A 14,746-nucleotide genomic window follows, 5' to 3' on the forward strand; every position below is an offset into this window, starting at 1 on the left:
TATAGCTCCATGAAACAAAATCTGTAAGCAATTTATAATACACAAAACCCCATTTCATGAAAAATTATAATTAAAGAACATTACAAAGCTAAAAAAGCAAACTCAAAATATAAAATATGCACTTTGTTTTCCTAAAAAGCCAGGTTAGATTTAAAAGCATACAATGTGACTTAGTCTCTGACTTCCCTTGGGATGGTGTTCCAGAGCTTTGGACCACAGCAACACAAGGTCATCACCCACAAAGTGTCGATAACAGGGAAGTCAGAATAAACCAGGATCAGTCAAGTGAAGGTCACAAGTAGAGGTGTAAACAGCTAACATATTAGCAACATACCAAGAAGCCATACAACAAATATACATGTTGTATGAATCTAAGCAAAAACATCTTATTTAAAATTAACATAAAACCCATTAGGAAGTCAATATAAAGTGTAGTAGTGATGACCTTAAGTCCTTAAGTCAGGATTCTGAACATGAGGCTCAAAACTAATTGGGGATCATCAAAATGGAAGATCACCCCACTTTCTTCATTTTGGATTGAAACATGAGCACGGAGCATCAGTAGATTACAGCAACTGGTTTATTAACTCAGTGGAAGAAACTTATAACATGCCTATTATTAAAACACAAAGTATTTTGAGTATTTATATTCTATTAAAAGTGTAATCAAGAAGTACTAGTACAACAAACTCAATTTCTGGTTTACTGTGGACTTAAATTTAAATATCAACTCCATGGAAATGATCAATCTTATTGTAGCATTCCACTCTCCCCTGGAGTTATAGACTGTGCCTCTACACACAGTTGTCACTAATCCATCCATCTCCGGGACTTCCAAATGTTCCTCGGGGATGAGGAATCGGAGGGAGGGGCTAAGTAGCATTCCTCTTCCCCCTGGAGATGTGGATTGTACTCTTGCCCCATGACTTTGAACAGCAGCCTCCCCTCGCCTACTGTACTCTATAAAAGGGGGTCCCATGAGCACTCACTCTCTTTCAGAGTGAGAGCTGGAGAGCTGTGGGAAACTGCATTCCCGTTTTGTCCACACCTACAGTATCTCTCTCTCCTTATCTCCTCTCGGTAAATGGAACCAAGAAGGGCAATGCACACCTATCTTTGTGAAACTGCCTAACTGCCTTCTGCCTGTCCTCTGTCACCCTCCTCTCTATCAAACTGGGTTGCGGCCGAACTGAAACAATGCCATGATGTTTTTGGGCAGTAGGAAGCAAATAAATGCTATGTCGCAAAGGCCCCAGTAATGAGCCTTGGGGAACACCAGATGTAATCAACTCAATCTCGGAAACACCAACCGAAACATAATGTCTTAATGCTATGTAATTGTTTGAAAACCATAATGAAAGGCTTCAAAAAGTTAATTTTAAACAAGATAGTGATATGTTTATGTGTTAAGGGTTTATGCTGAAACATACTATTCCAGGATAAAGTTAAAAGTGTAGATTTTAAATTAATGTACTAAACGTCATGGCTCAAGGCCTTACTTGTGCATTTACAATATAGTAGTGTGTACAATTTTAAGACAGGAAACTGCTACTGTTTCAATAATTCAGAAAAAATGAATCAAATATAGATTTTATGCTACATTCACTTCTTTACCCAAAGTGTTGTAAGAGTATGGATAAAGAACCAAGCATGTTGTTCTGGGTTCTTTCAAGAAATTAATAAACTACTGTAGCTACTAACAACCAAAGAGGCCACTTGATCCATTTTACCTCTTGTTTATAAGTTTTCCTATGTCTTTATGCTACCAGTGAAATGGTTGAGAAACTATACTTCTTCAAGAACTGGCTAAACAAAAGTTTTGAATCATTTGGCTCCTAAACTACCAAATGAGTACAATGGCCTGTCTTTCATGTGGTCCTACAACTAAAAGCAACTGTTTTCTAGAAACGAATAAAATAAAAAACATGAATATTATTGGCAGCATTTGGTAAAAAATATATATTTTATTAAATTAATTATTAGAATCCCCAGAAAACTGTCATGAAAAATCAAGACTAGTGGTTACTAGCTTACTATGGAGAATACGGTAAGATATTAGCTAATAAAACCACTTTACACATAAAGCTGCAAGTAACGGAGACTGTTTTCAACATTCAGAATACTGCGAATACATACAAGAGCTGCTCCAGTGGTTCTGGTTGTAACGTAACTCAACATAACACATGTTCCAACCTACCTTGTTCAGGGCTGCACTTGGTCGATGACTCAGGGCTCTTGTCAGTGTTCTGTCTGTTTCTATCCTGCATTTCAGAGACGCTATGTTCCAGTTCTGAAGTCTGACATTCGTGATGCAAACTGGTGAAATCAGCGTCTGCCCCTTCCAACGTCATTCCTCTGACCCGGATCTCAGGGACAGTTCTCTTCCTCTTCCAGCTCCACATCTCTTGTAAGGGAAGGAGTCCTTTTAGGTGCCTTTCTGTCTCTGTCAAACATCTGAAGAAACCAGCAAAACTTCACGTTATGTAGGTCTGTAAATGTGGAGATATTTGTGCAAGAAATTCCTCTTAACACTTCTCCTATAATAATATTCTGTGAAAAATATTAGAATCTGAAGAGATGAACAAAACAAAATGTGACAGAAATGAAAGCGACATTCAACTTTCAAATGTTCAAATGTTTTACTTTTGAATATCCTGTCAAATAGTTCTTAAAGAAGCTAATGACCACAGATACTGAGAAGAATTTTCATATAAATAGCACATAATGTCAGATGTCCCGAGTCGTGATCAAATCCATACGAACCACATTTTGATCTTTAAAGTTGTTGAGGAGTGTAAACTGTAGTCAAAACTGTAATAAATTGATTGTTGATAATGCCACTGTCAACATTACTGTTGATAATATCACAGCCCCCCAGTGAACCAGGTACTGTAGGCTGTTTCAGACCCAGAGTGAACTCAGGATACAAAGGGGCTTGAGTATTCTAGGATCATGCACTTCACCACTTTGTAAGAGGCCTACTTCCACGATGGCAGGCGGAGACAGAGGGGGTTGGTGGAAAGCCACACACTGTCCTGGTCTCTGATGAGGGGCAAGTCTCTGGTGGTGGTTGGCTATCCTTTCCTGGCACTGTGTGGCTTTGCACAGATTGGCCCATACAACGCACAAGACCCCCCTTCAGATCTTGCACAGCCCTGCAGGAAGCAGGGACATCCGTGGGGTCCGAGGCCACCCGAGGAGAGGGGGTTGAAACCTATACTGGCATTCAAAGCTCACTAATACCTATTGTGAGCTGACCAGTCAGCTGTCGGGAGCAGAGGAGCCCATTCGTCCTGGAAAGCTGATATGCAGCAGTGCAGGTACAGTATGTCTCCAAGTCTTGATTCCCAAACTCCATCTGGGCATTAGTCTCAGGGTGGTACCGTGGGGAGATATCAATCTGGATACCATGTCTCTGACTGTGAGAATGTGAAGATGAACTGGGGGCCTTGATTGGAGATGACAGAGGTCGGAAACCCGTGAAGCTGGAGATGTCCTACCACAGACGATCGGGTACTGGCAGGGAAAGTAACAGACCAGCTAAGCCTGTGCGAGAGTTCTCATCCCAGCTGCAGATATGCCATGCTGTCAAATACTGTACATGTCCACATTGGCCCTCTTGGATGGCCACCAGAAGCGGTGGCGGATGAGCTCCAGAGATCTCTGGCTTCCGGGGTGTCTTGCCAGTATGGAGGAATGCCTCATTTTCGTAACTCTTGCCTGGTTTGCTGCGGCACAAATTGTTCGTCCAGCAGAGTGCCTGGGCGAGCTGGGTTGGAGGCCAGTGCTGCCAACATAGCCTCGTCTACTTCTAGCAAGTTGCCCCCCCCAAACTGGTGTTGTGGGATCATGGTTGTGGGTTACAACAGAGCCTTGTCCAGGGCATAGATCTTCTACAGGTATCTCCTTCCCTGTTCTCGATTCCCGGATGGTACAAGAATGTGAAGTTGAACTGGGAGAAGAACATTACCCAGCGCACCTGTCGAGGGCTTGAGTCGTTTTGCCTTTTGGACATATTCCAGGTAGTCTGTGTAGATCCAATTGCAGGGGCTCTGTATTTTCCGGAGGCTGGCGGAGTTAGCCAAGGAGAAGCTGGAATGACTAACCAAGAGACAAAGGGGAACTGTGGCAGACAGAAACAAGCAGGGTAAGGATGCCCCTCAGAATGGAGGCAGGCAGAATCCACGTCTCAGATCTTGGATCTCTGGTCTCAGAGTCTGGGGTGTCACGTTTGCTGGTTTGTACGTCTTTAGTAATTCAGCACAGCAGAGTGCTGTTCTGGCACAGTTATCTCAATGACAGGGCACCATTCCTGTAGCATTTCAGGAATTAAATAAAAAATCTGGATTAATCAGATGATAGCGTGCCAGCTTGATAGGGGGATAGTTGAATTGAGCACCTGGAGAAATGTGCTCGCTCTGGGGAATGTTGTGTCTCCCAGGGCAGCAGTGGGTGTGTCAATTCCCATCTAAAGTTCCAAAACTGCATCAGGCCACCCAGGTTAGAGTTTTAACTTGGTCAAAATCCAGTTTTATTTACTTCTACCTTTAATCGGTAGGACACAACCAATATCTACTATTTCTTTTTAATTAACCTTTTTCATATTATAGTACAAGCCGTCAATATGCTTGCTCTGAGAAGAATTCTGTAAATCAAAGGCTAAAATTACAGCTGAAAATTTGGACAAATCACTGAACTACAAATAATACCGGCAGAACTTTTTTTGCAAGTTATTTCACAGATTGATCACTTCAAAGCATTTCAATTGCCAGGTGTATTTTTAATAGTCCAAAAATATGAATCAAACAGATGTTGCTTTGAATTAGTGCACGATTATCATGACAACAACAAAATGAAAACTGGCACTGCACACATGCACACTCATGAACTAAAAGTCAACACTAAAAAGTCAAAATAATAATAACATTACATGAAAATATTCCTCAATAGTTACCTATAAACGAAACAGTTCTAATCCCTTGAGATATCTTATTCTAAATTATGTGTCTATGTTCCCTGTTCCTTCCCTAATCGTGTTAAAGCAATTACAGGTTAGACTATATAAAACAAAATGCTTATGTAAGTCTAGCCAGAGAGAATTTGTATTGTTGTTGCATCAGCAGTCTGCAGTTTTCCTAGGGTAAAACGGCAATGAAGTATTGTTTTACATTTAAAGACATCCTCAGAAATGAATATGCAATGAAACCAAAAAACGCATGAGAAATCTCAGAAAAGTGTTCCGTACCTACCCAGATCTGCTCATGATCGGCATATTAGCAAGTGCTGCTAACTCTGACTCAGCTCCAATTCACAAGCAGGACATGCGACTTTTGGCTCCCTCGATAAACTCCTAATCCAGAATGAGATCCCTTCAATATCTGCAGCTCTCTGCCCCATCTAAAAAGCCAAGTCTGAGAGATGAAAGGAGATCTGTGCATCCTCATCTTGATGCCAGCCTCTGTCTCAGCCCCACTCCCTCCCTCTACCGTCTAACTCCTTCCCTGAGTAGCTGCTTTGACTGTCACATTACTATTAAGACATCTCACAGCAGGCTGCTGCACATTTCCCTTAGGCCTGGAGGAACGCATTCCTTATTTTAGAGGCCTATTGTGCTTTCTGCCTGGGCATATTCCTCCTCTTACGGGTCAATGTATTATTAGATCCAGTGTTGCACACTCTGTGAGCATTTACATACAGTAGACATATATTAACTCTCCATTCAACATCTGCTTTACTTTGAATGATGCATCTCAGCAATGACTAATTAAAACACAATGCAATGCAAGAATACTAGTAAATCTCAGTGAACAGATCACTTCAACCTTCTACTTTTTGCTGACAGTCTTCTTTAGACTGATTAAGAACAAAACTTAAAACACTCAGTAGCCGTCAACACAGGAATCCCACTACATAGTGGATCAGGTGGGGAAGTGAGAAATTTAGTCAGAAGATCAGTTAAGACCCTGTAGCGAAGCTGAGATTGGAAGCATGGGTGAGTCTTCAAGGGCCAGAGTCGTTGTCTTTCCACAGAGCCCTCAAGATTATGGAGCAGGAAGCAGGTGGTGGGATTAGGTTAAGATAGCGACTTCGGTTGTTTTCTGGGTTGGGACGCCGGTAAGTAGGAAGACAGTTAACGAGCACACCTGGCCAACTGGAATAGACCGAGAGAGGTTACTGCCACTGCTCTCTGGGTTGAGACTTCAGAGGTTATGGAAAGATAAGGTTACGGTTCATGTGGAAACCCCCTGGCCAGCCTACCCAATAAAAGAGGGCTCTTCCACAGACCCCTACTCTGATAAAGATCTTTAATTAGCTTTAATAGTCATAACCTCTGTTTAACATACACAAGCATCTAAAAGCATCTCTTTAAAGTCTCATATGGTGACACTGGTTTGGAAATCAGGGCCCCAATGGAAGGCTTTGGTCCACTAACACCATGTACAGCTTTGTTTTTTTGAGGGTCTATTTTAGCGCTGACCAGGGCAGACTTCTTAGCACCTGATCATATCAGTCCAGAAGATAGTAACACTTTTGACACCGTTGCTCCACGCAGTTTACTACCTCAGATACAGCAGGGTCACACGACGAATACAAGATCTGCATACTACAAAGAGTACTTGGGATCATGCCATGCAGCCGAAAGAGTTCATGTGTACGCCAGCAGTCATATCACAAATGCAACTCACAATGGCGTCAGTAGAGAGTGCTCTCTCTGCGGTGTGTGTGGGTCCTAATGCCCAATTATAGCAACGGGAACACTATACTGTAAAAAGGGCTGTTCTTCAGATGAGACATAAAACCGAAGTCCTGGCTCTTTGTTGGTCATTAAAATCCCAGGGCATTTCTTGAAAAGAATAGGGGTGTTACCATGGTATCCTGGCCACATTTTCCCCTTGCCTTTACCAATCATGGCCTCCTAATAAACCCCATCTCTGAACTGGCTTCATCACTCTGCTCTCCTCCCCACTGATAGCTGGTGTGTAGTGAGAGTACTGGTGCACTATAGCTGCTGTTGCATCATCCAGGTGGGGCTGCACATTGGTGGTGGTGGAGGGGAGACCCCATTACCTGTAAAGCACTTTGAGTGGAGTGTCCAGAGAAGCACTATATAAGTGTAAGCAATTATTATTATTATTATCATTATTATTATTATTATTACACAGCTCTTACACAAACACAGCACTCCATGTGCTTGTACCTCATTCAATTGCAGTTCCCCCATTTTATGTGCACAAAAATGGTGGAAATAAATTTGAGTGCTGGTTGCATTTTAACTACACATCATTGTTAAATAGACACCAAAAACACAAAACACTACAAAAAAATTAATGCAATGATTGTGTCTAGTATGTCTATAATATATGATATGCATGGCCCATCTGAAGTACTAATTCACTTAATAATAGTAATTAAAGTTATGCATGATGATGTAAGATGATTACGTTCTAGTATGGGTATGCTGAGCTCACGGACACATGATGCATGCAAAAATAATTACTCTTCATCTTTCATCAATATTGATTCGGGACCTTGTGTAAAAGTGAAGGATATGAAATCCCAGACCAGGAGCTTCTAACTCTGTCTGGTCTCAGTTTAAATGTCCTTGGGTTCTTTTTGTACAGCAATGTGAGTCAGTTCTCCCTTCACGGACAAGCAACCCCGTCACTCACCTGCCCTGTAGCTCCTCTGGGCTTTCCTGTGGCATGCTGGCCGAAATCTGACCCTGCTTCTCTGGTACTCCTTCATCAAGTGATTCACCCAGCACCTCTCCGCTCCTGTGTGGACACTGCACAAGACATGACTCATTTTGCTCAATGTATAAAAAGCAACTTAGCCAGATTCAGAGGAGTGGGAGGACAATATAAAGACAGACTAGACAAGTACATATCTCTACAGGGAAGTGTGTTAAACAAAAGGCTGTGTTAGATTAAGAAATCGCGGCTTATTAATTTCCCAAAAGCTTTCTACTTAATATGAGGAGCCCTATCAGTTTAAACGTTTTAATTACAGAGCTATTTCAAAAATTAGTCTTTGAGGAATAGTCTTTACTTTTTGTTCAAACAGCAGCATTGCAGCACTGTCACAGCTTTATAACAGTTTTTTAGAAATTCAGAGTTGCCAATTATTTTAAATCCACACGATTTGGAATCACTAGGACTGTTTGTCATATCTTGGCTTGTGGCAATGAACACTGTGACCACACAGAGGGGAGAAAGAGAAAATATAGGTAGACTCCAAACCCACCCAGTTCTCAAGCCATTTGTCCATTAACACACCATAGACCACACTGACTGTTGGTTTTCAGAATAACTCAGAAAGTGTGTCAGTATTTCTGTCAGATCAAGAAATGTAAACACAGGAGTTCATAGCCACAACCCAGACCACAGTGCCAATACAGAAACGTCCCAGTTCTGAATTGTTTGAAATATTTTAAATTAATATATGAGTTTAACGATTCACAACAGAATAGATGCTAGTAGAACTGATACAAATTGCAACACTTTCATAGGTCGGAACATGGTTCTTTACCTGGGGATCTGGATGGTCCCTCTGGCATTCCAAACCCGGCTCAGTGGTATCTTTCTTCCCAATCTCCAAAATCGGATTCATAGGAGTATCTCCTGGGGTGTTGCTTTTTAATGGGTGTGGATTGATTCCTCTCTTAGAAGTCCCATCATCCCCATTTGCACCTTCCTGTGGTGCACTGCATAATTGGGCTTCAGTAGCAGGTCCTTGGCCTCCTCTCTCTGATGGAAGGGCATCTTCCTCAGGCATCCCCTGTGTCTGGTGTCGTGTGCCACCTTTTCCTACGTGGAGCTTTGGCACTTTCTTTTGAGGAGGATCAGTGCCAGGATGACTCTTCTGCAGGTTTGTATCTTTTTTAGAATGCCCTTGCAAAACTGGTGCAGTGTCATACTGGCCTGGATCCCTCAGTAGCACCGTAGGTTTGTTATTAGTATTTTGTTGTGAAATGCTGCATGCATTCAGATTTCCTCCAGTGGGGAGCAGAGCAGGGCTCGCAGTGCTGTCCACTTGTTTACTGGAGTGAACAGCTGCCCTACACACCTGGAGGTCATGTTGGACTTGGGCAGTCTCTCTCTTGATTCCCAGAATTTCCCTCTGGTGCTGCAGCAGGAGTTTTCTCTGCCTCCGTGCGGCCTTGTACACATTCCTCAGGTGCCAGATTTCTGCCTGTGTAAACAGAGAAACACCGAGGGATACAGGATGAGAGTACTTAAATGTTTTGCTGAGCAAAAAAAAAAGCCTTACACTTATATAGTGCTTTTCTGGACACTCCACTCAAAGTACTTTACAGGTAATGGGGACTCCCCTCAACCACCTGGATGATGCGCCAGCATACTCACCACACACCAGCTATCAGTGAGGAGGAGAACACAGTGATGAAGCCATTTCATAGATGGGGATTATTAGGAGGCCATAATGGGTAAGAGCCAATGGGAAACTTGGCCAGGATGCCAGGGTAACACCCATACTCTTTTCGAGAAACACCCTGGGATTTTTAATGACCACAGAGAGTCAGGACCTCGGTTTTACGTCTCATCCAAAGGATGAGTGGTCAGTAGACATGCTATGAAATGTTCCTTTCTGTGGCTGGAAAAAAACATCCAAAATAAGCTGGAGAATATATGCAATCCTACATGTAGATGTAGTTGCAGATCTGAGTTCTGGAACCCCGTATCATGAATTAGTTCTTAACCTTACTACATCATCTTAAATGTCATTGAAGGAAAATGAGAAATCATTTTAAAACAATCATAGCGGAATAAACAGTTATACTCAATAAATATGCAAATAATAAGGTTTTAGATACAAGGTGCAACCCTGGTGGCACATTTCACTATGACACACAGGTATTAACAGGGGAGTGGCTGTTACTGTTTGCTGCATGAAAATCATATCCCTGGAGAGACAAAGCAGGGTGGAGTAGTGGCACTGTGGCTAAAGATCTGTGCCTGGGCCTGTGGGTGGAAGGTTGCTGGTTCAAATCCTGCAGCTGGCAGAGGAATCCTTCTCCGTTGGGCCCCTGAGCAAGGCCCTTAACCCCAGCTGCTCCAGGGGCACTGTATAAATGGCTGACCCTGCACTCTGGCCCCAAGCTTCTCTCTCCCTGCCTGTGTGCCTCATGGAGAAAAAGCTGGGGTATGCGAAAAGACAAATTCCTAATGCAAGAAATTGTTTATGGCTTTATCTTATTTTATCTAAATCCAGAATCACCTGTTCCTGCTGCAGCCTGTTAACCACTTCTTTCTGCCTCCTGGTGATGTCCAGCAGAGCAGCTTCGTCACCTTTCTTAAGAGACCTGCCAGAAAACAGAGTCTGGATCACTTATCCAGCATTAAGAAAACCATACTGTAGTTGGTGTAACGTGTAGAGCACCACGTGAATATGCATTAGACTCACATCAATTCTTAATTTCTTTAAATCTAGAACAGATGTCCCCAGACCTGGTCCTGGAGGGCTGATATATTTGCAGGCTTTCATTCCAGCTAAGTTACATTATAGTTAGTGTAAATCAGAACTAGTACTGGTAATCTGACTAGTCACATTTTTATTACTCAAATTTACTAATGATACCTGAATAGGAGAAGAAGCAAATAAGATTCAAAAGACAAAGGTGCCAATTACAATTTTAATATAGTTGTGGTAGGGCTAAGGAAAGGCTTTTAAAATAATGTACCCTTTTTTCTATTGTTTTCTTCATATGTAAACTACATGACAATCAATTGATTACACTGTTATAATTTTTCATGCATTCTGAGATAGCATATATAGTAGATTACTGTCATTTGCTGAGATTGGGTCATTATATACACATTCAGAGAAGGAAAGCATTCAAATGTTAATTTCAGAGTAGTATACAGTATTCTAAAAAGTTTACAGTGCACTCCAGATCTATCCATTCTATCACTGGGTAATGGATTGGATTATGGAATCATTCTTGCTTAAAAGAATTATAAAATGTTATACTGTAATTTTAAGTTGATATTATAGGAAAGATCAAACTCATATTTCTCATATGTAATTAATTGAATGCCAGAAAACACAAGTGTCACATTTATTCACACTGAATGAGTGAATGGCTCTGAGTGAGCCGGAGGGGCCACCCATCACAGTGAGAGTGAGAGAAGAGACAGATGGAGACTCAGCTGCTCCCCTGAGCTGTAAGGAAGAAGGGAGGGGCGGGCTGATTGATCAACCCCTTTCCCTGCTGGTCAGGACGGTGTGAAGATTGAGTGCTGTGTGGAATTGTTGATTGCCTGTGCTGAAAACTGAGAATAGGAGACACCCCTTTACACAAAGAGTTGAGGGGCATGGAGCAAATCACCCTGTCATGTTGTTGGAGGCAATACCTCATAGTATCAAAAAAAACAAACAAGTGAGACCAAACAGGATATGTGCAAGAGGGAAATTTCCTGATTTATAATACAGTACCTGTGGCAGGCTGAACTTTGGAGGGATGGCATTAAGATCTGGCATGGAAGGAGTGAACTTGCTAGGTGTCACTTAGTTAATCATATTATTGACAAAGTGTTACATTCCACACAATGTAATAAGTGAGATTGACAGTATTTAAAAGTATTAGAAAGTACTGTATTTAAAGAGCTTTCACAGTGTTAGAGTGGTTGGGTTTTTAGAAGTGGGAAGGGAGACTGTAAAATGTCTCTGCGATGTAGTAGGATGGGGAGGCCCAGTGACTTTCATGTCTAAAACCAACTCAAATTCAGCAATAAAGCACCTTATAAGAGGTCCTTGGGAGTTTCTATGTGCCCAGATGCCTAGAACCAAATTGTCTAAGCTAGGCTCTTGTCACAACTTATCATTTTCAAAGAAGAAGAAATAGCCTGTTTTATTTTATTGAAAACTAATGAAGTTTAAATTGAGCACCGAGATAAGATTTACCCCATGTTACACTGCAGAAAAAATTAATTAAACACAGTGATTGCATACTCCTAGTTTCTGTAGCTGCTCCATAATGTGTACTGTGCAGTGCTCTCCTGCTGAATAATATAGGTTGCTAGGACTTCTTCTCCTCCTTTGACCTGAAATAGAATCTATTGACAATTTTACACTGCATAATTAATCAGCTGAAGGCAATACCTTTTATATAAAAGGCCATCTTAGAGACGAGTTACTTGGCACGTAAACACAGTCCTAATGTGCCTCTGTCAATGAAGCTCAGTAGTGTCCATTCTTTCCAAAATGTATTCCAACACTGCATTTCTGTTTTCAGCTCAGCATGTAATATTAACCTTATTGTCTTCTAGTCTTCAGCTCCAGCTTCCTAAAAATAAAGCAGCTGAAACATTCCCTGTCGCAGTTGTCCTCTATCTTTCAGATAAAATCTACAATGTTAGCCCCAGTCCTGTCCTTTAAACAAGATCAATACTTCAGAAGCCAGACTCACATTTTCTGATGCTCCAGCCAAGCCAGCTCGGCTTGTGTCTTCTCTTTCAGCGCCTCCTCCCGTAACCTGAAGAGGGCAACATGTTGACGGTCCCGGAGCTCCGCATCGCGCAGGGACTGCTGGGATAGCTCCAGAGACAGGCGATTCAGCATGTCCCCACAGCCAAAGAACTGGCTCACCTCACTCCACTGAAAGCAAGCACAACAGACCTCAGCCCTGTGGCTAAACTGAACTCCTCGCCAAGCATTATACACTCCTCGCCAAGCATTATACACGAAAATCCCAGGGTGTTTCTCGAAAAGAGTAGGGATGTTACCCTGGCATCCTGGCCAAATTTATCCATTGGCCTTTATCAATCACGGCCTCCTAATAATCCCCATCTATGAATTGGCTTCATCACTCTGATAGCTGGTGTGGGGTGAGACTATTGGCACACTATGGCTGCTGTCGCATCATCCAGGTGGGGCTACACATTGGTAGTGGTGGAGGGGATCCCCTGTAAAGTGCTTTGAGCGGAGTGTCCAGAAAAGTGCTATATACTGTAAGTGTAAGAAATTACCAATTATTATAATACATTGCTGTTCACTGGACTGTAGTTACCTTTTAAAATGTGATTTTAGTTATTTATCAGTTAACAGATCTTATAATCATATTCAGACTGCCTCAGGTAGTGAGGCACTGGGCAAAAGGCAGCAAAACCATCCTATGCATGCTATAGCTCTTGGCATGTTTTGTAAACTTTTATTTGGATTTAAAACCTCCGACAGTGTTTTACACTGCAGAATATGGTTCTGCAGTTTCCGACAGATAAACAAGGTGCATACATCCCTTCGAAAAAACATCTGCCGAAAGTTGTATTGTCACTTTTAAGAAATAATGAGCATAAGGTACATGGATAAAAACAAGAGGTGTATAGTAATGGAAAAAAATGAACATCTGCTGACAGATATTGATGAATACCTTAACAGAAAAAGGTCTTGAGATGGACTGATATTAGCTGACTGGATGGCTCCACTCCGATTTCTACAGTGCAATGAAAACCAAAGGACAACACTACCTTACTAGTGGAGTCAGTGTGGGCCTCACTGCTGCTGGACTCAGGGCTGGTGTTACCCATCACTTGAGAAGAACGTGCACCATCCTGCCCCCACTCCTGTGAGGTCTTGGCACTGTTGCCCAGGGGACCTGCAACACCAGACGCCACTATCACATCGATGTAAAGACCCGGTTCTTCTTATGCACACCAGCATGCCTTTAAGGCTATTTGCTATTTGCTTTAGTAACTCTGAAAATAATTTATGTGTACCAGCAATTCACTTTCAGACAGAGTCGTCATCCTGCTGTTTACACAGCCTGTCCATAATTCTCACCCATTCAATGGAAAATGGATTTTTCCCCTCTTTCTACACCAAAAGTTTTTACTTTTGATGCTTCCTGCTCCAGTTTCCTCCCACAGCCCAAAGTCATACTGGTACTGTAGATCAATTGGTTTCGGGAAACATTTGGCGAGTGTGTTGCAGTGGACTGGTGTCCCATGCAGGGTCCAGTGTACCTTTGAGAACAAGCAAGATCTACAGGTATATATTGGATTCTGGGAGTAAGGCCAACAGCTCACAATGTGGGTCAGGTGACTGGTCACACTAGACTCAGGAAACGGAGATATAAGACCCAAAATGATAATGATGACAGATCACTGATGAAAGACAACTTTAGCTAGACCTTCGATTGCATGCTCAGATTTTACACCAGATTAATCACTCTTTGATCTGTGGCACCCTGGATATCTAAGGACTTACCACAATCGGGAACCTCCTTTTATAGTATATGGTATATGACAAGAATCTTTGCCTGGAGGAAAGGCAACCACACAGGTCTAATTTACTGAAAACAAATGTTGCACAAGGGTTCCCTGCTGAACACTCCACTTTATGTAATTGATGTTTTGTGACCGTGGATGTGTGTGGTGTGTGGATGTAAAAATTCCCCAAAATACATCCAAAGGATGATAACAAATGCCACATCTCTAGTAAACTTCTAGTAACATCATGACAAATGTTATTATATAAATGTAAGTGTTTGAGATGCGTGTCCATGCCCCGAACAAGAGTAAGCAAAACACATTACTAGAAGTTAAAATTGAGTATTTTTACTCTATCCATCATTACATTTCCCTACTTATCATATGTACAGTATGTAATGTTATGTAGTATGATAATACTAAAAATAATAATATTTATACTGTACATAAAAGTAGAATTTAAAAATATTTTTCTGCGTGTTGCTTTCATCTTTGTGTGTAGTGTACAGTATGTACGCAAT

The 14,746-nt window shown here is 41.8% G+C and overlaps 1 protein-coding gene across 8 annotated transcripts in view; it reads right to left on the reverse strand.

The window, feature by feature from the left end:
* The window catches only part of LOC148644040 (centrosome-associated protein 350), a 73,103-nt gene that overhangs the window by 13,512 nt on the left and 44,845 nt on the right, over positions 1-14,746 (reverse strand). For all 8 annotated transcript variants that reach the window (XM_088615178.1, XM_088615179.1, XM_088615171.1 and 5 more), the window contains 6 exons: positions 13,485-13,612; positions 12,428-12,615; positions 10,237-10,321; positions 8,530-9,192; positions 7,671-7,786; positions 2,198-2,454 (listed from right to left, as the gene is read on the reverse strand). In XM_088615178.1, coding sequence (XP_088471304.1) covers positions 2,198-2,454; positions 7,671-7,786; positions 8,530-9,192; positions 10,237-10,321; positions 12,428-12,615; positions 13,485-13,612 — 1,437 coding nt within the window. The remainder of the gene's footprint in view (positions 1-2,197; positions 2,455-7,670; positions 7,787-8,529; positions 9,193-10,236; positions 10,322-12,427; positions 12,616-13,484; positions 13,613-14,746) is intronic.

The sequence above is a fragment of the Lepisosteus platostomus genome, chromosome 21 (genome assembly GCF_059453375.1).
Source record: "Lepisosteus platostomus isolate fLepPlt1 chromosome 21, fLepPlt1.hap1, whole genome shotgun sequence".
Classification (NCBI taxonomy): Eukaryota; Metazoa; Chordata; class Actinopteri; order Semionotiformes; family Lepisosteidae; genus Lepisosteus; species Lepisosteus platostomus.